This window comes from Schistocerca cancellata, chromosome 1 (assembly GCF_023864275.1).
Source record: "Schistocerca cancellata isolate TAMUIC-IGC-003103 chromosome 1, iqSchCanc2.1, whole genome shotgun sequence".
Taxonomy (NCBI): Eukaryota; Metazoa; Arthropoda; class Insecta; order Orthoptera; family Acrididae; genus Schistocerca; species Schistocerca cancellata.
In genome coordinates this window covers 710,086,581-710,112,716 of record NC_064626.1, presented here as the reverse complement: position 1 = coordinate 710,112,716, position 26,136 = coordinate 710,086,581, and the positions used below count along the sequence as shown (strand labels likewise).

Genomic DNA, 26,136 nt, shown 5'->3' with positions numbered 1-26,136 from the left:
AAAGATGATGAGACAGACGTACCCACCACCGCAGCGAGCCCATTAGTTGCAATCAAAAAGAGGCAGACACTTAAGACAGAGCCTTGTGGTACCCCATTCTCTTGATCTCGGGAGGAACTATTGGAGGCCACAACTTGCACACGGAAGGAACGAAGCGACAGAAAATTTTGTATGAAAATCAGGAGCAGACCCCGAAGACCCCAATCATGAAGCGCAGAGATGATGTGGTGTCGCCACGTCGTATCGTATGCCTTCTGCATGTCAAAGATGGCGACCAGATGCTGACAGTGGGCAAAGGCCGTACGGGTGGCAGACTCCAGGCACATCAGATTATCGGCGGCAGAGTGGCCCTTACGGAACCCACCCTGAGATGGAGCCAGAAGGCCCCGAGACTCAAGTAGCCAACTCAATCTCCGGCTCACCATGCATTCGAGCAACTTGCAAAGAACGTTGGTGAGGATAATGGGGCGGTAGCTGTCCACCTCCAGTGGGTTCTTGCCAGGTTTCAACATGGGGATTACGATGCTTTCCCACCATTGCAATGGGAACTCACCCTCAACCCAGATATGGTTGAAAAGGTCTAGGAGGCGTCGCTGGCAGTCCACTGAGAGGTGTTTGAGCAGCTGACAGTGGGTGCCATCTGGCCCGGGAGCCGTATCAGGGCAAGTGGCTAGGGCACTTTGGAATTCCCACTCACTGAATGGAGCATTGTACGATTCAAGGTGGTGCGTGTGAAATGAAAGGCTCTGAAGTTCCCACCACTCTTTCAGGGAGTGGAAGGCCAGTGGGTAATTCGCAGAAGCGGAACTCTGAGCAAAATCCTCCGCTAAGTGGGTTGTAATTGTGTCAGAGTCAGTACAGACTGCTCCATTCAGTGAAAGCACAGGTATGCTGACGGGGGTCTGATAGCGATAGAGTCGCCTAATCTTGGCCCAAACCTGTAATGGAGAGGTACAGAGGCCAATGGTGGAGACATACCTTTCCCAGCACTCCTGCTTGCGTTGGCGAATGGGCACCGGGCTCGCACACAGATCCATTTAAAGGCGATGACGTGTTCAAATGAGGGATGCCGCTTGTGACACTGGTGTGCCCGCCTGCAATCTTTAATCGCCACAGCGATCTCTGGCGACTTCCAAGGCTCAGTCCTCTGCCGAGGGGACCCAGAAGAACAGGGAATGGCAGATTCTGCAGCAGTAACGATACCGGTGGTGACCGAGTGAACCACCGCATCAATGGTGTCATTGGAAAGAGGCTCAATAGTGGCAATGGAAGCGAACAAGTCCCAGTCATCATTATTCATAGTCCATCTGCAGGGGCGCCCAGAAGAGTCATGCTGTGGTAGTGACAGAAAGTGGTCACTACCGCACAAGTCGTCATGCACACTCCTTTGGACAGATGGTAATAGGCTAGGGTTGCAGATCGAAAGGCTGATGGCTGAGTATGTCCCATGCACCACAGTGAAATGTGTGAAGGCGCCATTATTTAAAAGAGGAAGATTGAGCTGTGCCAATACTTGCTTAATGATGCTGCCTCGCCCTGTTGCCACTGATCCACCCCACAGAGGGTTATGGGCGTTGAAGTCGCCCAGTAACAGAAAAGGTGGTGGCAATTGACAGCCAGGACATGCTGCAGGACATCACCATCCGGTGGAAGATAGAGACTGCAGACAGTAACAGTCTGAGGCATCCACACCCAAACAGCGACAGCCTAAAAGGTGTTTGTAGAGGGACAGACTCACTGTAAAGGGAGTGAAGGAAGTAGATGCAGACACCACCAGGTACCCTCTCATAAGCTGCCCGGTTCCTATAATAACCCCGACAGCTGTGGAGGGCGAGGGTTTGCATCGCCGGAAACCAAGTTTCCTGAAGAGCAATGCAGAGGAAAGGGTTAAGGCTGAGAAGTTGTCAGAGCTCAGCAAGATGGTGGAAAAAACCGCTGCAGTTCCACTGGAGGATGACATTGTCCATGGCTGAGAAAGGCGTGAAGGGACCGAGGAGGCAGATTACGCCACTGGGTCACCTGCTGCCACCGATTGAGTACCTGTGTGAGTGACATCCATTGTGTCTGAGAGTCCGGTGAGATCTAAGTCCTCAGCGGATGCCAGAATCTCTACCTCACCCTCAGACACAGAGCTTGTAGGTTGTGGTGGGATGGGTGCCACCGCAAGTTCCTTCATCTTAGAGGTCTTCTTCTTGGAATTTTCTCACTGCTCCTTGGGTTTCACTGGCTAGGAGTGCTTCAACGTTTCAGTCTCCGGGATGGAGGAGGATCGCGAAGCCCTACGACCAGTTGCTTGTGGGCACTTATGCCACTGCCGGGCATCATTTTTTCTTCCCACTTGTGGAAACCTGGGAAGGGAGGGACCCAAGGGACCCCTTGCAACCGAGAGGTGCTGAAGAAGTTGGACACTTCTCCAACTTAGAAGCGGGGACGGACGTCCCCGATGGGTTGGGGGGGTGTGGCTCCTGGGGTAGGTGGCACAGGAGCAACAGGGTGAGTAGTGCCCCCCATGGGCAAGGGGGCATGTGGAGTTGTACAGCTCAGTGAGCTGACTGGAATTCACTGAACTAATGGGGCTGTCATGGTTGTTGTAGCGACGGCATATGAGGAAGTCATGCGCACAGGATGAGGTCATTCATATTTTCTCTTAGCCTCAGTATAGGTCAGTCGGTCCAGGGTCCTACATTCCATGATTTTCCACTCTTTCTGTAAGATCCTGCAGTCTGGTGAGCAAAGTGAATGATGCTCTTCGCAGTTGACACAGATGGGAGGCATGGCACGTGGAGTATTGGGATGTGATAGACGTCTGCAAGTACAGCAGGTTGGAAGTACAGCAGGAAGACATATGGCCGAACTTCCAGCACGTAAAGCACCGCATCGGGGGAGGGATATAGGGCTTGACATCACAGCGGTAGACCATCACCTTGACCTTCTCCGGTAATGAATCACCCTCGAAGGCCAAGATGAAGGCACCGGAAGCAATCTGATTATCCTTCGGACCCCAATGAATGTGCCGGATGAAATGAACACCTCGATGCTCTAAATTGGTGCACAGCTCGTCATCAGACTGCAAAAGGAGGTCCCTATGGAAAATAATACCCTGGACCATATTTAAACTCTTATGGGGTGTGATGGTAACTGAAACATCCCCCAACTTGTCACAAGCAAGTAACCTTCGTGACTGGGCAGAGGATGCTGTTTTTATCAATACTGACCCAGAGCGCATTTCGGACAAGCCCTCCACCTCTCCAAACTTGTCCTCTAAATGTTCTATGACGAACTGAGGCTTTGTTGACATGAAAAACTCCCCATCAGCTCTTGTACAAGCTAGGAACCGGGGCGAATAAGTGTCACTGCCATCCTGAGCCTTACGTTCCTCCCACGGTGTGGCCAGTGAGGGGAACGATTTGGGATCGTACTTCTGAGCGTTGAATTGAGCCCAAGAATGCTTAGAGACTGCTAGCGGCTGGCCACCAGCAAGAGATGATGTACCACGTTTCATTGCGGGTCATCCGCCCTGATGCCACCCACTCCAACCAAGGGCCCTCCCCATGGGCGCCACCCAACCTCAGCAAGGGCCACCTGGCAGGATGGCCATTGCTGGGAGTCCCGATGCCCCAGGGAGATAGGCATCTACTTCTTGGCACACATGGGGAGTTAATGGCGCAGGCATCATCAGAGCGATCCCTGTATTGTCTGGGGGCTACAACCAACAGGGTACATGGCGGCCCCACCACAACGGACTGGCTACCGTGCTGGATATTAGGTGCAAGGAAGTCCATAGTCGTAGTCTCCGCAAAAAAACAACACTGCACAGAAATGTATCCTCGCCCAAGAGATGGAGAATGAGCAGGATGGCAATGTGACAACGAGAAAGCTGAGGTCTTGATGCACGATGGACACAATGCACCATGTAAGGCGCCCTTCCCCAATTGTCTCGCTCTTCGAAAGAATTTGGAAATATGGAAGTCAAATCCGAGAGGGGACCATCACATATAGGCCGAAACATTTGAGACTTCTTTTAGTCGCCTCTTACAACAGGCAGGAATACCACGGGCCCATTCTAACCCACGAACCCGCAAGGGGGGGGGGGGGGGGGGGGCACAATGGTGGATAGTACTGAGACGACATAAGAGGTACTGGAATGCAGATGCATAAATGAAAGACCCATAGTCTAGTTTTGAACGGACAAGGGACAGGAAGTACCACTGAGGACACACAGGACATTCAGGGACCACATACAGCAGGCGGCCAGATAAGACACGTGAGAGGACCCAGGAATTTTGTAGTATCTATGACCGGGAGAGCAACAGTCCCAAGATGTTACGATGGCAGGAGAAACCAACTGCGCCGCCAGAAATTCATACAAACGGTTTTATCAGTGGAAAAACAAAAGCCACTGTCACCATGAGCAAAGCCAGTGAGATATAGCTGAAGACGCCGCTCAAGGAGACAAGTACATGGAGAGCTGCAATAGATCGCAAAATCATCAATTAAAAGTGAGCCGGAGATGCCTGGCGGGTGACAGACTGTTATAGGATTAATGGCGATAGCAAAGAGGACGATGCTCAGGACGGAACCCTGAAGCACACCGTTTTCCTGGATAAAGGTGTCCGACAACGAAGAACCCACATTTACCTTGAAAACTTGGTCCTTTAAAAGTTTCTGAAGGAAATGTGGCATCCGACCATGGAAGCCCTATCTGTAGAGAGTACGGAGAATATCAGTTCTCCAGCAGGTGTCATAGGCTTTCTCCAAATCGAAAAACATACAGGCTGGTATTTCTGCAGAAAACCATTCGTGACATGGGCTGACATAGTGATGAGAGGGTGAACTGCAGAACGCTGCGCTCAAAATCCACACTAAGCAGTGTTTAGTAAATTGTGAGACTCTAGCCACCATACCAGATGGGCATGAATCATATGTTCAAATACCTTGTAAAAGCAGTTAGTGACAGAAATGAAGCTGTTGCTAAAATGAAGGTGTTTGTCCTTATCGGGCTTAGGTATGGGTATGATAATGGCTTCACGCCAGCATCTGGGAAGCATGTCCTCTGCCCAGATGTGATTATAAGTATGAAGGAGAAATTGCTTGCCTACAAGAGAAAGGTTCTGCAACATCTGAACATGAACATTGGCCCTGTGGCGGAGGATCGGGATAAAATGGGAGCAGGATCTAGGTCCCTCATAATAAAGTTGGCATTGTAGCACTCATGATTCTAAGAAGAGAAGGCTATCATCCACATCCAAGCCTCCTCCACTTGTTTAAAATGGAGGAAGGCAGGGTGATAGTGGGTGGAGCTCGAAATCTCCGCAAAGTTGTGATCCAATGTGTTGGAGATAGCAATAGGGTCCACTAAGACATCATCTGTTACTGTCAGACTGGAAATTAGGGAATGGACCTTGGTCCCAGGTAGCCATTGATGGTTGGCCTACATGACAGAAGAGGGAGTGGAACTTTTAAAAGAACTTGTAAAGGTAATCCAGCTACCTTTTTTACTATCCCAAAGAACGCGACGGCAATGTGCACACAACTGTTTATAATGAATGCAGTTTGCCACCATAGGACGTCAGTAAAAAATGTGGAGAGCATATCTCCATGCGCAGATTGTGTCGCGGCACGCCTCAGTCCATAAAGGGACTAGGACATGTTGCAGTGAAGAGGAAGTGCGAGGAATGGAATGTTCTGCGGGGGTAAGGATAATGTTTGCAAGATATTCTACTTGGTCATCACAAATGGGGAAATGTTGTTTGTCGGAGGACGCCAGGGAGTAGTCAAGCCTCCAGTCAGCCTTAGAAAGCTGCCATTTGGGTGTACACATAGGTGGGGTAGGATTCTGAAAAGGATAGCATACGGAAAAAGGTTTCTTGAGTACATGTCAGAGAGAACGGACCACTCTAGGCAATGTGCAAGGTGGGCAATGCAAAAGGAGAAGTCCAAATGGGAATAGGTGTGCGGGGAGCCTGAAAAGGACTTGGATGCTCCTGTGTAAGGCAGATGAGGTTAAACTGTTTGAGATGGTCAACAAAGAGGGCACCTTATGGACTGGTTATGGGAAAACCCCAAAGGAGATGGTGTGCACTAAAGTCATCGCACAGCAGAAACAGTGAGGGACTTGTCCAATAAGCTGGAGGAAATCTGCCCTGGCGACACCAAATGGTGGAGGAATGTAAATGGTACAAAGGGAAAAGGTCAAGTGAGGAAGGAAAATGGTGACTCTAAGAGCCTGAAGCTGGCTAGACAGGGATCTGGGTTCACTATAATGTCATCCTGGATGAGCAGCATGACTCTCCCATGAGGTGGAATGCCGTCCTCAGGGTAAGGGGGCGAGGTCAAAGTGAACTGGGAAGAAATGCAAAGGCGCAAAGTGGTCGTGAGGACACAATTTTGTTTCCTGGAGGCAGAGGACAAGCGGACGCTGCCATTCCATGTCCAGTTGTTAGTTCTCTTTGTTGGATTGGAGGCTGAGAATGTTCCATTGGAGGAGAGATATGATGAGGAAAGGAGAGGAGGGAAATATGAAGGGGTGGCACCTTGGCAGCTGTCAACTGCCAGCCTTCAGAGACTCACTGCTGCAGGGTGCAGAGGCTGGAGGATCCTACTCCACGAGATCTAGAGAGGCATCAGCATTCTACTTCTGTTGGTGTGCGGAGTCTGGGGCACAAAAACGGTTGGTGGTGCACACTGGCAACACGGAGGTCAGCAAGGTGAATGTATAACGTGGCAACACCATCGAAGAGGATCTCCTAGTCGGCAAACGAGAAGACCGTTCACCTTTACTCGATTTCTTGGAGCCTTTCCAGTTGGCAGAGGAAGACTCAGATGTTTGTTGGCTGTAGGGTCATAAGAAATCTTCCTTGTATGCTTTCTGGCCTGCCGGTTGTGTAGTAGGTGACTTCACCCAGTGAGGTGAAAATCTGATAGCTTGTTGCACAGCTGGAGGAGACAGGAATGCTACCATGACACTGAGCTAATTTACAATTGCGGTGGTGAATTTGAGGTTGTATGTCTGCGTGGCCATGTCCATTGTGGAGCGAGATGTAGCTAGAACAGTACTGTAAGTGCCGGATGGTAGAACGCAAGATTTCCAACTAGCCAAAAACTTCAGAGGTAAGACACTTTTTCCTTCACCCAGATCTCCTGAATGACCCACTCATCAAGACATGCAGGACACTCTCAAGAGACGAAGGCATAGTAACTACTGCAACTGATACAGTGAGGAGCAGGCAGCGGACAATCACATTCGTGAGCATCCCTTTTTTTTTGGCGGGCTGTCGACAGGACATCCGAGTGGTTGTAATGATGAAACTGGTGGCAGTGCATCGGGTTTGCAATGTGCAGTCAGTCTGTTATAACTTCACAGCCTGCTTTTTCTTTGATGGAAGCACTACTATATCAAAACTGAGAAGAAGAATGTGTCTGGGTACTAAGGATGCATTACCTATTTCATCACCCAATGGACTGCAATGACACCTGATCAGGAAACTGGATTTCTGCCTCGCTCAGACCGTCGAACAGCTTGGTGTAAATAACACCATGTGATGAATTCAGTGTTCAATGGGCCTTGACACGAACACGATAGCTGGGGAGCTCCATAAGTGAAGTGCCATTGTGTAAACGAGAGCAGAAATTCACAGGGCCAGCAATTGCATTAGCAGCTTTCTCAATAATAAAATGATTTACTATAGCAAAGGACTGACCATCTTCAGTAAGTGAAACCATGAGGAACCGTGGTGAAGGCTGGGAGGATCTTTGAATTGTAAGCCTCATTCCGTTTACATTCCGTACAAGCTGACTGTGAAGAAGATGACTGGCTCAGTGTGAGAAAATCCCCCTTGATTGCCAGTGTCTCCAACGGTGCGCTTCTTCCCCTGCCTTAGGCGATTGTTCACACCTTAGGCAATTGTTCACACCTTAGGTCACACCTCCCGAACACCTACAGAGAGAACAACTGGCAATTTGGGGAGTTAACAGCTCAAGCAATCACCCCTCCCTGGGCCCGGAAATTACACATTACACAGTCACCTGTTATGTGTCAGACACATGGGCCGGCCTTCGGGAGTGCACAGGAAAGAAGAAGAAAAAGAGGAACCTCAAATGCCGATGTGGAGGAAGGGTAGGGGAAGGGGAACAAAGAAAGAAAAAGGAATGAAAAACAATGATTAGACTGTTCTAAAATCGGCTACTGAAAATGCAGAACATCCCAGACATGTTCTCTAAGGGAGAGGAGAAAAAATAGCAAGACGATAGACATGCAAAACAGAAGGGAAAAGCTGCTGCAAAGGCTGGGGACTTGTGGTAGCCAAGCACAAACCTACCAAAGAGGGGGGCAGTAGGGGAGCACGTGTGCAGAGCAGGGTGGGGGACATGTGTCCTCAGCTTTCTTTTATACATCTGAAATACAACCAGGCAAGAACAGGACACTGATGCTGTTGCAAAGTGGGTCACAAAATGATCGACAAGAAATGACACATCGGTATGTACACCACTACGAAGCATGCACTCGGGATAGGCATAGATCTTTGGTAGCCCAACAAACTACAGAGCCCATACCTCATATGAAGAGGCATATGATCCCAAGGAGGAGAAGTAGCATGTCCCAGCATTTTTTCTCCTGTACTTGATTAGATAGCGAGCCTATGAATTGAGTGGGGAAAGGGGAGGGGTGGGACGGTGCAGCAATGACAAAAACGAACATAGGTTATAAGCCCAATGGCATGGGACAATCTGGCATCTCCACATCACTGGAGTAGTCTTCTGTCAAGATTTATTCTTTTCGTCTTCAACTACTTTAGAGGGCAAGACCCTTCCGAGGGCTTATCCACTGTGTGGGTAGGAACAGCAGAGGAGTGGGCAGCCCCGGGACCCACAGTCTGCTGCACCTTCAGCTACTAGTTGGTTTTGGGATGCTAGGCTGTCGAATACTAGTGAGAGGGTTCCCTACAGGAAGCCCTGTCACTGAGAGACCCACAAGGAGGATCTTCCCTACAGGAAGCCCTGTCACTGAGAGACCCACGAGGAGGATCTTCCTCTGGCTGGGTGCAGTGAGTCAAGGTCCCCGAATATGGTGCTGCATGAACCATGGGATGGCCTATAACTCTGAGGGCTGATTTATTGGCATGACTACCAGATGTCAATGTTGAGGGTGAGGGCAGTGATAAGAAATCTGAAATGAGCAGGATGTGTAAGAACTAAAAGTTAGATGCAGTTTATGAAGGAGGACAGACACCCCTTAGCAACAAGCTGGTAGACCCGGCCCAGGCCTTTAAACCAAAGAAAAGAATCCATGCCAAAATTATGTTTTGTACAAGTTGACATCAAGGGAAAATCATTTGAAGTAGTGTTCAAAAAGAGTTTTCACTGTAGGAACTGATATAGGACACAATGTTATTAAAAGGAAAAATTTCAGTAAAGTAGCTCATCTGACAGCACTGTTGTCCAAAATGCCATACATAAAGGTGACACGTCATTGTGTACAGAAGAATGTGCTGTGTATTAGCTGGGGCAGAACCTGTGTCAAATGGGTGCTTTAATTGGTGCCATTGAAGTATATTTTGACTGTGACAATATTTACAGCCTTAGACAAAATTAGCGTGATGAACAAAGCTTATGTCACATAATATGCTATCACTGAACCTACAGTCAGTAAGTTGGGCAATATTTATTATCTAGTTGAGATGTTAATAGATCACAGCTGATGAACTTCTGGCCACAACTGTGGGTAACTTACTGCCAGCAGGTCCAAAACTGTCCTGGAACATTTCTAAGTCCTGCATGGCAGAGCAGCAGTGTTATGGTAATTTTATCTATGAGTAGCCATTTCAGTAAAGGCAGAAGTATCTAGAAATTGGAATTAGTTTTCAGCTGCATAAGCTCTGTGAATTCTGATGAGTGCCCCTTGTAGCTTTGCAAAACTGTTACAATTGTGTAGTCCAACCAGACTGGAAGACACAGGGCCTCAACAGTATATTAAGATTTTACCAGACTAGCTTGTTATTTATTTTATGGTGTACCAAATCCTACTTCACACATGGGAGTGCCACATGTGAACAACAGCGTAAGATCTATGAGCAGATAAGGTTAACAGGTCCAGTATGTATGGCTGGACTGTGAGTAAACTGCATAAGAAGTCAGTCTGTGTTGCCATGCACTCCTGTTAGGCCCCCATTTGCAGTGTCAAGCACCTTGTTCAACATAATGCTACAGGAGTGAGTTCTTGGCTTTGATATCCTCTCTACATAAACCAACATTTGAGTAAGTCAGGAATGATTGGTCTACAGAGTGTTAATTATGGCAGGTATTATTCTGATCAGCATCAAAAATGCTAAATAAATTAAATTCATAACAGGGAGGGAATAAAATGTCCCAAGGGCATGGAGGGAATAAATACGCATGCTACTCTCAAGACCTGCAATGGTAGTGGCAACAGTTGATACCACTGGAATGGGATACTTTTTCCAAGCTTCAAAATATTAAAGACAATCAGAAACCATAATTTCCTGGATTTGTGTTCTTTAATTTGGGTAACACACTTTGAGGACTGAGGAAGATCGCCAACTATGCAACTGACCAGGAAAGGGGATAGCTCACATGGTCAATTTTCACATAATAGCCAGCCATAGTCTCTACAAACCAGGTTGTTTGCACGCCAGGAAGACATGCCCTAAACATTAGTGTTCAAAGTGCTGCATTGAGGATGGGAAATAAAGCTTCACATCACAATTGTAGACCAAGAATTTAACTTTCTCAGGAAGAAAACCCCATCAGAAGCAAGGATGAGTGCTCCAGTGTCAGTCATGTTGTCTTGCAAGCATCAATATACGATGTCTATTCATAAAATTCCGAAACATTCGTAATTTCGCACCAATGGTGTGTTGGAGCAAGATGCAGTTAGCGTCCCTGCACACACCTGTGTTTAAGGCGTGACTGTTGGAAGTTTCATTGTTGTATGTCTATTAGTTTTTGTTCAGCACTGTACTGAGTAGCACTTTGTGTTGCACTGTTTGCGTATTTTGAGATGGCAGAGTCAGAGGAGCAACACATCTGAATTAAGTTTTGCATGAAACTCAAAAAAAATGAAGCAAGAAGCCAATGGTGATGAGAACTTATGCTGTATTCTTTATTATGAATGGTTCACACAATTTCAAAATGGCTGGACAGAAGTTAAAAATGACTGCATTCAGGATGCCCTTCGATGTCTACCAATGGCTCTCATGTCAGGAACGTCAACTGAATTGTGCGCGCCAATCGAAGACAGACTTACTGACTGACAGATAGCAGAAATATTGTAATATTTCAGTAGGATCATGTCATGAAATCCTGAAACAGTATCTTGGAATGTATCGTACTGCCACCAAGTTCATCCCATGACTCATGAGTCAAAACCAGAAAGACCTCTGCCTCGCAATCTGTGAAGAGATTTTGGATCATGCAAATGAGAACGAGATGTTCCTCAAGGGAATCACAACTGGTGACGAGATATGGGTCTGCAGTTATCATATTGAGACCACGGTTCAGGACAAATGTCACAGCCATATTGATCGTTTTCCTTGACTTTGAAGGATTAGTTCATCATGAATTCGCACCACAGGGAGAAACTGTTAACTGATGGTGCTCTCGGGACGTGTTACGAAGCCTGCGAGGAAATGTAAGAAGGAAATGGCCTGAAATGTGGCAAGACAATTCATGACTCTTGCATTACATAACACACCTGCACATCCATCCCTGTTGCGGCATGACTATTGTACAACAAATGAAATCACTGTGCTGCCTCATCCTCTGCACTCTATAGACATGGCCCCTGCAGACTTTATTTCTTTTAATAACTCAAAGGAGTACTGCCATTTTCTTAACATGACAGAAGAAGTGTCAGGTTTCTTCCTAGTCATTTACAGGAAGATTCTGCCCAATGGGGAATTCTGCACACTACTACCAAACCAGGAAGACACAGCTGTACAGATGATTACCAGTGATTCTTCATTCACAGAGATCTTCAGACAATTCCCAGAGATCACATGCTAGACTCCCACACCTAGCACCTGTGCAGCATTCAAAACTGTGCATAAATTTTGACTACATCTTATAGTGCCTCAGGAATTTTGGGGTAAATTCTAGAGACCCTCATATTTTCACTGTCTCGAACACTTGTTATTTTATAGATGAGTGTGGTAAAGTAGAACTGTGTCTACTGCACCACAATTATGTGTGTGCAGGATGGACATGTATTGGATGGATGAGCAGCGCGGGCAGGTAGTTGCCAAGTCCATCTAAGAAGTTACACATTCAGTTCAAGAAATAAATGCGCGGTACTCCGTGTGACGTCAAACATTATTGTGTGAACATTTGAATGTTGTTGAAAGAAGAGAAGAGACAATTACGTATTCATTCTTTCACTTACTTTAATAAGGTCCAGACTGTTGTCTTGTTAAACTTGGAGTGATTTGAATACTGTATTTATGGAAAAAAGAATGTGATAGTTTCTGATGGATCAGAACGTGTCGAGCTTAAGAAAAATGTTTTAGTTGTATGGAAACAGTTGTGTGTGATGAAAATACAGTGAGATTGAGTTCAAAGTATTCTCGAGTGTACAGAGTTATTTTAAAAGTATAGAAAATTCCTCCAAAGTAGTACCTCATCTTCAGAGAAGAAGTTGTGCAGGACACCGCAGCCGGCTATCATGAAAAGATTGGCAAAGCGACTCCAAGTAAGTTCAATAGCCAAGGGGGAATGTGGGTCTTGAACACCAGTACCACACTGCCACCCATAATCACCAGAAACAGCCAGAGCCTGGACCACCATTTCATGCTAGACTGTGCTGCTTGACACCCCAAAAACTGAAGATAGTGAAGCAAGAATTCTCATCCATGCTTGCACAAGAAATATGCTACCCACTGAGCAGTAATCGGGCATCTCCACTACTTGTTACCCCCAGAGAAGAACAATGGGTGGTGTCCATGTAACAACTGCATATAGCTCAATGCCAGAATCATTCCAGATTGATATCCAGTGCAGCATAGTGAATATTTTATGTTCAGTGATCACAGTAAGCATATCTTTTCTACATTGGACGTAGTTTGTGTGTTCTACCAGTTACCTGTGGCACGGGACAACGTTGCTAAGGCCACCATCTGCAGACTGTTCGGACTATTTGACTTTACCAGAAAGCCTTTTGGACACACGAATGCTGCACAAATATTTCAGTGAGTCATGAATGAAGTCGCACATGACTTAGACTTCTGTTACGTGTATATCGACAATGTTCTGGTCGTGTCAGACGCAAGACGAGGAAACACCAGTCACACGACATCTCTTCACGTGTCTACGTGCACACGGCCTGCTCATCAACCCATTGAACTCCATCTTTAGAGCAGCTGAAGTACAGTTCCTAGACTATACTAGCTTCATCTACATCTAGACTCTGAAAACCACTTTGAGGTGCATGACAGAGAGTATGTTGCATTGTACCAGTGGGTCTCTTCCTGTTTCATTCACACATGGAGCGCCAGAAGTATGTTTAACTGAATGCCTCTGTGTGTGCAATAATTATTTTAATCTTATCCTCATAATCCCTATGTGAGCAATATGATGGGGGTTGTAGTATATTACTCGAGTAATCATTTAAAGCTGATTCTTGAAACATTGTTAATAGACTTCCTTGGGATAGTTTACATCTACCTTCAAGAGTCTTTCAGTTCAGTTTCTCTGTGACACTCTCCCACAAATTAAACAGATCTGTGGTCATTCATGCCACCCTTGCTCACAAGCAAGGCATACAATCACCACAAGAGAAACTAGAAGCTATACTTAATTTTTTGCAGCCTACGACAGTTAAAGAAAAACTTCTGCGAAATAGTGAGGCTGAGTTGGCATTGGCCACCAAGCTGAAGTCTGTCCCTGCAGAAGCTATACTACTAGCACACCCAGATCCGCAGGTGCCTCTAACCCTGATGGTCAACGCCTCTTTCACTGCAGTCAGTGCTGCACTACAACAGTAAATAGACAAGCACTGGCAGCCCTTAGCCTTTTCCAGTAAAATGTTATCACCATCTCAACAGAATTGGTCCCTCTATGATCACATACTGTATGTTGCCTATGCTACTCTTAAGAAATTCTGTCAACTGTTGCAGGAACAGATCACTCTCATCATAGGTACAAGCCACTAACATCGATTTCAGCTACCGTCCTGAGAAAGAGTCACCACATCAGCTGCGACATCTCGACTATACCTGACAGTTCAATATCAATATTGTTCATGTTGAAGGAGAACTGAATGTGCCAGACGATGCTCTGTCTTTGATCAAAGCAATCACTGACACAGTTGATACTGAAGCTCTCGCTGCAGCCCAACAACCAGATAGGGAGCTACAAGATTTGTTGGTGCGACCATCAGGCCTACATCTTCGCTGTATTATGCTCTCACTGTCAACTGTGCTGCTGTATTGTGACATTGCCACAACTAAACTGTGACCGTTTGTGACTACTGACTTTTGCCAATGGGCAACTGCCTCTTTACATAACATGATGCACCCTGGAGTACAAGCCACTATCAACACGGTGAAACACAGCTTTTGTCTGACGGCACATGGAGAAATACTGCAAACAATATGCGCGACAATGTGCAGCCTGTCAATGGAATAAAGTTAGCCAGCATGCTAGGTCACCACTTTGCACGTTTCTTCCTCCAAATCACAGACTTCAACATGTCCATGCTGAGCTCGTAGGACCTCTCCCACATTGGAAGGATACACCTACTGTATTACAGTCATTAACTGTTTTACATGATGGCCCGAGGTGTTGCCAATCGCCGATATTACCGTCAAAACACTCATGACTGTGTTCTTCTGGGGATGGATCACCCATTTTGGCGTGTCTCTACTAATTACAACAGACCAGGGAAGACAATCTGAGTCATATCTGTTCAAAGCACTCATCATCCTACTGTGTCTGAAGCAGATTGGAATTACAGCTTGCGAACTGGCAGCGAATGGTTTCATTAAACACATGCACCCAAGACATTCAAAGCCTAAGTGATGGGTGCACTAACTACTATCACTGCCAACAGGCTCAAACCAGCTTTCTGCATGCACTACGCTGGTACATACCCATCTACACACACCACAGACTGAACAAACACTCCACCCGCTCCACCATCCATCACAGATCAGCAGCAACGGGTGACAGAGTCTACCTCTAATGTACTATCAGCAGTCTGTGTAGGACTCATTTTCTGATTCAACAGAAAATATTATTGACACTAAGGGGGTGAAGAGCAGTGTTATGTGTAGTGTAGCAGTGTAATGCTATGCACAAGCTATTACTATTTTTAATGGTTATCTTTCATGCAGTTGCTGACATACATTTTCTCTTTGTTTTATGTATGTTTTATTCTGTTGTTGAATGTGCTATTAAATGGAGTCATATGAATTATGGTTTTCATGTTGCAGTGAAGTTAATCTACCCAGTGCCGCAACAACTTAAATCTAAGTAGTAGCCTGAATGGTGTCAAAGAAAGGTGAGGCTGAAACTCTTCAGGATCAGCTCCACACAGAGAGACATCTCAAATGAGAGCTGGCAATTTGTAGAAAATCACCCACAATATAGAAAGTCCTTAAATCAGAAAATCAATTAAGCTCATTCAACTGAGATTTTAACCACCAGACTTCTTGACTGTGTTAGGGAAAGACTCATCAGTGAAAAATGGTAAAATACGTAAAAACTGCTGGATTTTCTCAACTAACTAGATAACTATACAAACGTTTCTTATCATTCAACAAGATAGATATGGGTCATTCCACGTCAAAGGGACCAATATTAACAAATTTCCCCACTTGACCATTTTTAAATCTAATGAAATTTGGTGGGAAGGTTCTATATGGTCTTTGATGGTTATATACAAAATTTCATTCCAGTACCTTCAGTGGTTAAATTCTTAGGGGATTTTAGAGAGGCTACTCACCTGCGCATCAAGTACAAAGGTACAAATGTGCCAAGTTTGCTAGGCTTCTTCAAAAGTTCTAGCAAACATTTGGTCATTTGCTTTAATATACATAGATAACTTTTTATGCTGAATCACACCGTGGTAAAAATACCTAAATATAGATACAAGCCTCTAAAGTGGCTAAAAATTCAATGTGCTATTTTGAGAGCACTGGTTTGACCGACCACTGCTACTTTTCATATGAGCCAATCACACTAAAACTTTGGTAGTTATTCCTACCTATGATGACTATATATCAATCAAATTTTATTAGCACTGGATGCCCAGATGAAAAGATATGCATCTGCAAATTAGGCCAAAATTTTCTACGTGCAGATTTTAGGGTATTGGTGGGGCAATTTCTCAACTGTGTCTTCCTCAATCCTTTTTTTCTTACCACAGCTAGATAGAACATCTTTTAAGCTTTCAAAGCTATGTTGTTTAATTTCTGGATCTTGTATATTGATGAGTAAGAACACCTATCAAAAGTAGGGAAAATGGATTACCGATAAACACAGAAATTAATACAATTTGAAGTTGTAAATCAAAAAATATGTAATTTTAGTGTGTTTTAATAGCATAAGATTTTCCTGTGGTTTAGGGAAAGCAACTTTGCTAATAAGAAGTGTTTTTACATTATTTTACAGTACAGAATATAAATATAATAAAACTTCTGAAAATCCCCTTAGGATTATAAAATCCAGAAAATCGTTATGGGATGCTATGTTGCTCTAGAACTTTTTAACCCTACAAAGCATTGCCACTCAGTTTCCATCGGCATTATAAAGCAGCAATAGTTTTTTTAAGGCTATATCCTCACAGCAGTGATACATTGCTGAATCACCACTTTATATTGTTGCTTTCATTACTGGCAATTGTCACAGTGTAAGTCTTCTATGCTGTGTAATCTATGGTGTTGACACTGTACAATCTTAGTGTTGAGTACTGACTGTTTAAATCGTCAATAATCATTGTTGCAGTTGAAGATAAGCACTAAAACAATATGTTTTACTAGCCTAATTTGTATGTTTTATATACAAACAACACTGAATATTGTCTCATCACCATTCTATTATGGCAAAAGAATTACAATCAGTTGAAATGTCACCAATTGAGATGGAGCTTCTTTGGTGTAGGCTGGGCTTGATTTTACTGAAGATGCCCAGATCTGTTCATATCAGAATACCTTGTTGACAACAAAATTTCAGTTCCTGCAGAAAACTTGCTGCAACCATTTGGTAAAGAAAAACAAGTAACCAAAAAGGCTTGAACACCAGTAACGACTGCAATGTCTGATAGGTTTAAATTACTGACTAATGAAGTTTTTAAACCTGGTCAGAAAATTTTTATCAAATGTAGACATGAAGTGGTCCAAAAACAATCATCCCACCACAATAAGCAAGAATCACCATCCACTGAAGACATGGATGTTGTTGATGCTTGCTTTACTGCTAACACTTCACTTCATTATCATCACTTGGAGAATCATTGTTGAAGTTTCTATGGGATACATAAAATGGAAAGTTCTGAAAGCCCAAGGCAGTATTACTAAGGCAATTGCCACAGCTGCTGGTGTGAGCCAATTAGTTATTGCTCAGATACAAACCAAAGAGTACCAAAAATGTAAAGGTATGAACATCTTAATTGAAGAACTTAAGATTAAGCTTCATACTTCAAGCAATTGCAGTAATGTTCAAATGTTGACCCTGGTCCCAAATAGCAGGACTACAGAAAAAAAATGGCTATAGAATTTTCTGTTTCAACTAAGATGGTGAAGAAGGCTAGGAAACTAAAGACGGCAGATGGGATTTTGGCAACAGCTGCAACCGAAAAGGAGAAAAGGCTCAATGATGGAGTAAAACAAAATTTCCTCTTTTTTTTTGCTTATTTAAGTGATTTCGAAATCAACTGAGCTTCTCAAAATTTTGTGAGCTCAGGCCGAATTGGTGTAGTACAGTTGGTGCTTCTGGACCACATTCAGTACGTGTTTGGCTTCAGCAAGATCCATCCACGATGACTACAAGGATTTGATGAAAAAACTATAAGCAGTTTGGAATCAAAAGATTGTGCAGATTGTCCAGGAAAAATGCAACTAGAGGCTTTTCTTGAAGACGCTTTTAAGGGCTATGGCCCTGAAGAAACAATGGAATACAAGCAATGGGTCCATGCTGACAGAGACATGTCAGAGGACTGTTCAAGATTGCATGGAGGCGTCAACTTCGAAAATTACTGGTTTAAGAAGCCATCACTGTGTCCGAACACTGAAGTTTATATCTCAAGCAGCTAAAAAGAAATCTTGCAGAAAATGAATAAATTATAACAATGGATTTTGCTGAGAATTTTTCCTTTGTTGCTCAAGATGCTGTGCAAGGATTCCATTGGGAGAATAGTCAGGCCACATTTCATCCATCTGATGTCTATTTTGGTGGCAAAGAATGTCAGAGTATTAGCGTTTATGTGGTCAGTGAATGTTCTGTCATAATACTATTGCTGCCCATGCCTTTCAAATAAAGTCAACAGCATATTTAAAGACAAAGATTGGAAACAATGAGAACATTTATTACTTCAGTGATGATTCAGCTATCCAATATAAGAATTTCAAAAATTTCTTCAATTTATGTCTGCACAAAAAGTATTTTGGCATCACTGCTGAATGGAATTTTTTTGGAACAAGCCACGGTAAATTGCCTTGTGATGGGATTGGGGGGAACAGCAAACGCACTTGCAGCCCTGTGATGATAGTGCTCCAGGTATAAAGTATTTTGTGTACCAAAAGAAGAAACTGAAAATATTCACCCTGAGCAAGAAAAAAGGTTTTCCATTGGACATACATATCTGGAACGAGAGAGAACCAATTAATTGTAATCAGCATTCACAATTAATACCTTCGAAGCAGATGAAAAAATTCCAGCGGATTCAATTATAAGTTTATAAACAGAACAGTACGTTGCTTGTATGTAGGGCAATTTTTGGTGGGTTGGAAACGTGTATGAAGTTTCACATGAACAACAAGGCATTTTCATCAGCTTTATGAACTCTCACGGTTCTGCTTGTTCCTTCCACTGGCTGATTGCTAAAGACACCTGCTGGATTCTGGAGCAACATATCTTCTTGACTTTAGATGCATCATCAATGTCATCACCAGGAAGACAATACAGTTATCCACAATCTGTCATTGAGAGAATTGTAGAAGTATTTAACCAAAAATGGAACTGACACACTATTATTTTTGTTATGCATATTTGCTGTGTTTTGTACTATAGTTGTTGTTATGGCATGTGTTAAATTATTGTTTGAAAATCACTTATAGCAGTGGTCAGTCAAACCTTGGCTCTCAGAATAGTGCAACAAATTTTTTAGCCACTTTAGAGGCTTTTATCTATATTTAGGTACGGCTAAATAACTGATTTTGGCCATGGTGTGATCAGCATAAAATGTTGTTTGTGTATATTAAAGCGAATGACCAAATGTTTGCCAGAACTTTTAAAAAACCCTAGCAAACTTGGCACATTTGCACCTTCATATGTGATGCGAAGTTTAGTAGCCTCCCTTTAAAAGTCCCTAAAAATTCAGTCTCTCAAGATTCAGGATTGAAATTTGGAATGTAACCATTAAAGATCATATAGAACCTCTACAGCAAATTTCATTAGATTTGGAGATGGTCGAATGGGGAGCCATGGTCCCCTTGACATGGAATGACCCATATAACACAAGAAATGGGAATAGAAAGTCATTTTCCAGAAACAATTGAAATATGTGGAGAACAGTCAACTTTTTTATAATTTTTTAAGAAAGGGGAAAAGGAGCAAACTGTACAGCCAATTCCATGTCCTCAAAGGAGATTAGAGACTATACAATCACTTTGGAGCAATCTCATGCAAAAAGTTATTGAGAGGAGTAGAAGTTCTCAAGAGTCTGAATAATGTCCGTTTTATGCATATTGGGGAGATTAACACGCTAAACACCAGAAATAATTTTAGATCCCAATAGTGAAGTTAGTATTATTTCTCAAGTCAGCTATAAAAAGAGCATACAAAATGGAAAAGACCATCATTTCCAGTAGAGAATATCCAGATTTTGGGCACATAATGTTCATATGGATGTAAGGTAGAGGAACAAACTGTTCTACAATTCAAGATGGGCTCTAAAAATTTTCCAAGTGTTGTTAGTAGTCCCAAATACATAACTATCCTTTTGGAATGGGCTGTATGCAAGAAAACCATGCTACAAAAAATGTATAAAATGAAGAACATAGAAAACAAAGACGGAAATGTTGGTAACCATCATACAAAAAAAGCTGTGTATGATATAAGCAGGAATATGTGTTATATTGTATGGAAGTGGGAACAGGCAATCAGCTCCAATTCAAAAACCAGAACAGGCAGAATATGAAATGGATCTAAGGAATGGGTAGGAGGAGTAAGGCAGACAGAAACTGAAAATAGCCTGTGTAACCATGTTAAGTATGAGTTGTAGTAAATATGGTAACAGTAATACGAAAAACCATATATGCATAATCACTTCTGTTTACAAAAATTTGCTTATACAGGGTGACACAGTAAAACAGGAACATTTTCACAATCCAATAAAACTAGAAGTGATGAAGGAAAGGAATTGCAATTATATTAATTGAAACCTTACAACTTTTCCATTTACAAAAATTGATGGCATTTATCATTGTTTAAAAATTACGTCCTTTAGATGGTGACCTCCTACGAATACATTCGTGAAATCTGCTGTTGAGATTCCTCATTGACTGCTGCAACATCTCAGCTGGGATACTGCGAATTGCATCCCGAGTTCTCTGTTTTAACTCATCCAGGGTTCTTGGTTGAGTCGTGTAGACTCTGCTCTTGACATAGCCTTACAAGAAAACATCACAAATGGATAAATCTGGGGATCTAGGGGGCCAGGGAATGTTACCGAATCACGAGATCACACGGTTGTCAAACAATTCTTGCACATATGCCACTGACTGCTGTGCAGTGTGTGATGTCACTCCGTTCTGTTGAAACCAAGCTTCTTGAATGTTTGGAAAGTTGTTCATTCCAGGTGTAATGACAGTTCGTAACATCTCCACATAACGATCAGCACTGACAGTTATTGTGTTTCCCGATAATCCCATGTGATGAAACACCACATCGTACTGTCACTTTACTAGTGAGTAAAGGGCGCTCATGAATGTCACTAGGATTTGTGTTTGCCCAGTAATGGTAATTCTGTTTATTCACATAACCTGCGAGATGCAAATGTGCCTCAGCTGACATCCACTTGTTTAGAAATTCATCGTCATTGTTTATTTTTGTTACCATTTGCTGACAGAATCCTAATCGTAACCGTAATCATTGTCTTTCAATTGTTGCACCATCTGCAGTTTGTAAGGATGAAATTTTAAATCAAGATGAAGAATTCTGCGAACACTCTTCCGGGACATTCCAATCCCTGCTGCTTGCTTACGAATTGAATGCCATGGGCTCCGTAAGACACACTTGTGTACAACATCATCAATGTTCGCTAGAGAATACACACTTCTTGGTCATCCTGTTGGTTTCCTCTTGAGGGCAGATCCAGTCTCTTCAAAGTTATTAATCCAACACTTTATCGCGTGTTTCGACAGTATGGCACCATGACTGTCCTAAATTATAAAAACTTCAAAACTCCCTCTGCGCCGCTACCAAACTACCATTGTTTTCACAAAACATTTTTATGGCTAACATAAGCTGTTGTTCGTTCCACTGATTCATGATTACTGAAGTGGCAAACTGTTTACTCACTAACTGTCATGAACCCACAGTGCTGCCACCTGCCCATGGCTGCCACTACTTATTTCAAGCATTCCCGTAATTCTGTGTCACACTGTAAAATCACATCAATCAGATAGAGCACAGAAAACAAGCAGGGAATTTGTTAACTGATAAGAGAATGAATAAGTAGCATTATCACTCTAAAACTATTAACAACAGCACATTTATATCTTATTATTAATAATAATACAAGAGTGAAAGTAGTTGGAGGACATGAAACTTATCAGAATTAAGAGCTTATTATAACATTATCATAATGTTTTATACATTTCAGTGTTTCAAGTATATCAGGGTAATTTGTCAAACATTCTACACAATTTAAAACTGTCAACAGCTACATATGATAATGCACAATACAAACTTACAATTTCCTTTTGAGTCTTCTTAGTAGATTTTGGAACCTTCTTAGGTGACTTCAACATTTGTATTATGCTATTACATATTTCCAAGAATGGAATACCTTGTTCTGCACAACACTGTTCCATCACATCAAAAACTTCCAACAGGCAGTAAGCATCCAATGCTGACCATGAAACATGAGAAAAAATATACATAGACAACTAGCCTAAAAAAATAATATTTGTTACAGAAAACATAAAATTAAATGAATAGTGTTATATCCAAAGAAAAGCAGGAAAAACCTAGAGAAATCTGTACCTGCATATACTAGTTGTCCTCTACGCAGCGGCCTCTGCTCCCAGTTGGAAAACTGATCAGATTTGTCTAAAGGATGTCCTTTGCACAATTCCACTAACCGGGACAAACTCTCCCCACTTGTGTTTTCACTTCCTAGAAATACACCAAATTCTTGTTACCAAAGTTTAAGGTCAATTATATCACATAGGAAATACACTGATTGTCCTACAGTGCTCGTTTGTTGTTACTCCATTCTGAACTTTAAATTGTTTACAAGAGATTAAAAACTAACAAAATTATTTTCCTAAGAGACTCAAATATCTAAGTTTTAGGTTTCTTGAAGTACATCATGCCAATTTCTTCTGTCCTGAACTTTTCCCAGCAGACTTTCGAGGTTGGAACCCATTACTTCTTTGCCACCTCATCCTTTGCCACCCTCTTCACCTCGTGCCTTCTTCTCCAACATTTACATCTTTTCCAGCAATCATGTATTCTTAATATGTGCCCAAAGTAGGTCAGTTTTTGTTTCAGTATCAGACCTTCACAGAGCAATCTGGTTTTATTTGCTGTGATACTGCCTTATACATTTTCTTTGTAGTCCATGGAACTCCAAAGTGTTTCCTTGAACACCACAATTCAAAAGTGCCTAGCCCACGCCATTCAGCTTTCCTTATGATCGAAGTTTCACACTCATACATAACAGCTGGAAAAACCATAACCCTTACTATAAGGATCTTTGTTGTTGAAGTTATGTCTCCACTCCTTAAAGCATTGTCACAGTTGGACATTGTCTTCCTGTCAAGTAAGAAGCGCCTTTTGATTTTGTGGCACCACCAGCAGCAATCAGGGAGTTGAGATAACTGAATGTGTAAACTACCTCCATTGGTTCACCTCCTATATACCATGGAATGGTAGGTTTAGTTCCCATAATTTTTGTTTTCTTCACTTTCAGGATTAGACTAGCCTTTGCACTTTCTTGTTTCACTTTCAGTAAGAGGTTTTATTCTTTTAGCTCTTCTTCACTTTCTGCCATCAGTATGGTAACACCTGCATATCTAAGGTTATTCGTATTATCCCAACTATTTTAATTCTGGTTTCTTCTTCATGCAGGCTTGCCATATTCATATCTGAATTTTGACGCATTTAGTTGTTCTATATATGGTTTTCACCGAGGCTTCCTGGCCAAAGTATTTCCATACGAAATGACCGAGATGATCTATCTACAATACTGCAAATTACTTGTGTGGGACTGCTGTATCCAAATCAAGGCACCAGCGGTGATGTCACATTGTGCCACAAATTTGGTGACATACAGTATCAATTAAAGGTGTGTTCACATGATGCCTTTCTTCTCTTCAACCTCGTGCACGTGTTTACGCTTACATTTCCAACAACGCAACTACTCATGCATTTGTGCATGTGTTATTTCCCTGACATGCAGGCTGTGCCTGAAAGTGCTTTGCTTCCCAGCTTCAGAGGGAATCTCTTGCGCTGTTTGGAAGATGACAGGCAGCTGGGGCTCATGTGTGTTTCCTTGTGTAGTCTGTTGAGGTTATGTTTTAAGGCAATTATGTGCAACACTGTTGGCTTCAAAGAAAGCACCTACAAATTTTTAGATGATTATAGACAAACAGAAGACATATAGAATGCTGCTCCTGAAGATTGTTTGAACAGAAATTTGAGATGCTATCCCCTGAGTGTCAAGTATTAGGTAAAAAGTTTCTGATCATGTCATTGCAAATAGTAAGATTTTCTCAAAGTAAGAAAAGTGAGACGAGGCCTTAAAAATTATGAAAAGAGAATATGAAAACAGTAGGCAAATATAAACATTATGGTGCCTTAATAGCACTACAATTGTGGAGCCTCATGTCGGAACAGAAGGAGAGAGAGAGAGCAGATGGTGCTCCTCAACAAACTACTAGGAATTGAAAAGAACACTGAACAAGCATCCATTTTGGTGGATTCTGTGGTCTATTGGAATTACTAAATTTGTTGACTATGAGAATGTTAGCCTATATACAATATCTTTTAATTGAAGTTGTGTAAATAATTTTTCACAAAACAAAATACAATTAACCATCACTGGCCGACAAAGAATCTCCCTTAAGTGTTTCTTAGTTTCAGGAATAATCACTGAAATTCTTTGTTTAGAAATACAAAATGTATATACAAGTCACCAGTTGTGAGCTAATAAAATGTTATTGCCATCCTTAATCACTACAGTTTCCCAAGGAGAAAAATCTTACATCTCACTGTAACCACTTCCGGAAATTTGCAGACAAAACATTGCCATCACCTTGTATTTCTCGTACCTCTTGTTATTTAGTTACTGTTTTGCCCAGATTCACCTTGTGTATTTTTTCTGTTGCCTTTCATCACAATAAACACAGCACAAATTGACAAGCAAAGAAACGGATGCAAAGCAGACTGCTTGAACAATGATGCATTGTGCTGGCATGAAAATACACATGCATACCTGCATTCTTTCTACTAAGTTTTGTGCACACTTTTGTTCCCATGTGTTAGAGATTGGTCATGTGAAAAGATACAATGTGTGGACCCATCTTGATGGTAACTTATGAAGGCCTTGGGCAAAATATTTTGGTAAAACATCTGTTAGATTCCACTGCACATAAAAATTTCTTAACACCCTTTCGGTGTGCTAATACTCAGTTACAGGGCACAGCAACATAATAACTCATAGATACAGCCTCATCTGACAGTTTCATTAGTAGATTATCTACTTGCATGTATGCATTGTTTATGCAAAGAAATTATAAATGCAACATTATTTCTCACCTGAAGGAATAACGGTAAACATGATGTAAAGATAAGCACAGCAACAACTCTCTCATTATTAAACTTGGGAGTGAAACTCTTCCAAGGAGAGATCCCCAGTGGTGGGACTGACTTTTTTGAAATCATCTACACTGTTATGTAAATTAAGACCCTGGGTATCACACACTGAAGCAATTCATTATAGTGGGCCCTCACTTGTAAGCAATTCATGCAAACAATTTCAGAATGTTGTGTGACACACTATAGCATTAAAAAAGTTGCATCAAATAGTCTAGTTGTATGATGTGATGCAGGAGGTTGTGGGTCCAAACCTCACCTTTTTATTTTTAAATCCTCCTAAAAATGACTGTTGATCATTTTTATTCGGTTAATTGATTTAAATGGAATTTTTTGTTTCCATTCCTTTGTCACATCATTTGAATCATAATAACAACTTTTTCGTTTGCTCTCATTTTTCTCTCCATCATTCTTTTTCCACTCGAAATCTTTGTTCATGAGTTTTTAATTAATTGTATACATTAATTTCTATTTCATTTCTTTTCTGTTATCACCCTGTTTTTTCATATACATTATTGCATACATTATATCTATTTTCATTTTGCTTTCGTTATTCTTATAAACCCTTCTTTCATTTAAAAGTTCATTTGCATTATTTTGTCCACAGTGCAATAGGAATTTATGTTATGTTTTAAATGTTTGTATGATGATTACCATGCAAAAAAATTGCACATCTGGTAGCAAAAAATACATTTTTCACACCACTGCACAGTCAATATAAACAGATTGGTCTTTTGGTTTTTAAGTAACAGATTGGAATTTTCAAATAATTGAATATTGTAATAGATAAATGTAATTATATTCATATTCACAAAAATTCTGATTGAAAAAAGAAATATATAAAGAAAAAATGGAACAAATGGA

General features: G+C 42.2%; 1 protein-coding gene across 6 annotated transcripts in view; it reads right to left on the bottom strand.

The window, feature by feature from the left end:
• LOC126184783 (exonuclease mut-7 homolog) overlaps positions 1-26,136 on the bottom strand; it is a 243,914-nt gene that overhangs the window by 52,383 nt on the left and 165,395 nt on the right. For all 6 annotated transcript variants that reach the window (XR_007536880.1, XM_049927351.1, XM_049927370.1 and 3 more), the window contains exons 12-13: positions 22,438-22,569; positions 22,146-22,303 (exon numbers count right to left, since the gene is read on the bottom strand). Coding sequence is in view for 5 of the 6 variants with exons in the window: in XM_049927351.1 (XP_049783308.1) it covers positions 22,146-22,303; positions 22,438-22,569 (290 nt within the window). In the remaining variant the exon portion in view is untranslated. The remainder of the gene's footprint in view (positions 1-22,145; positions 22,304-22,437; positions 22,570-26,136) is intronic.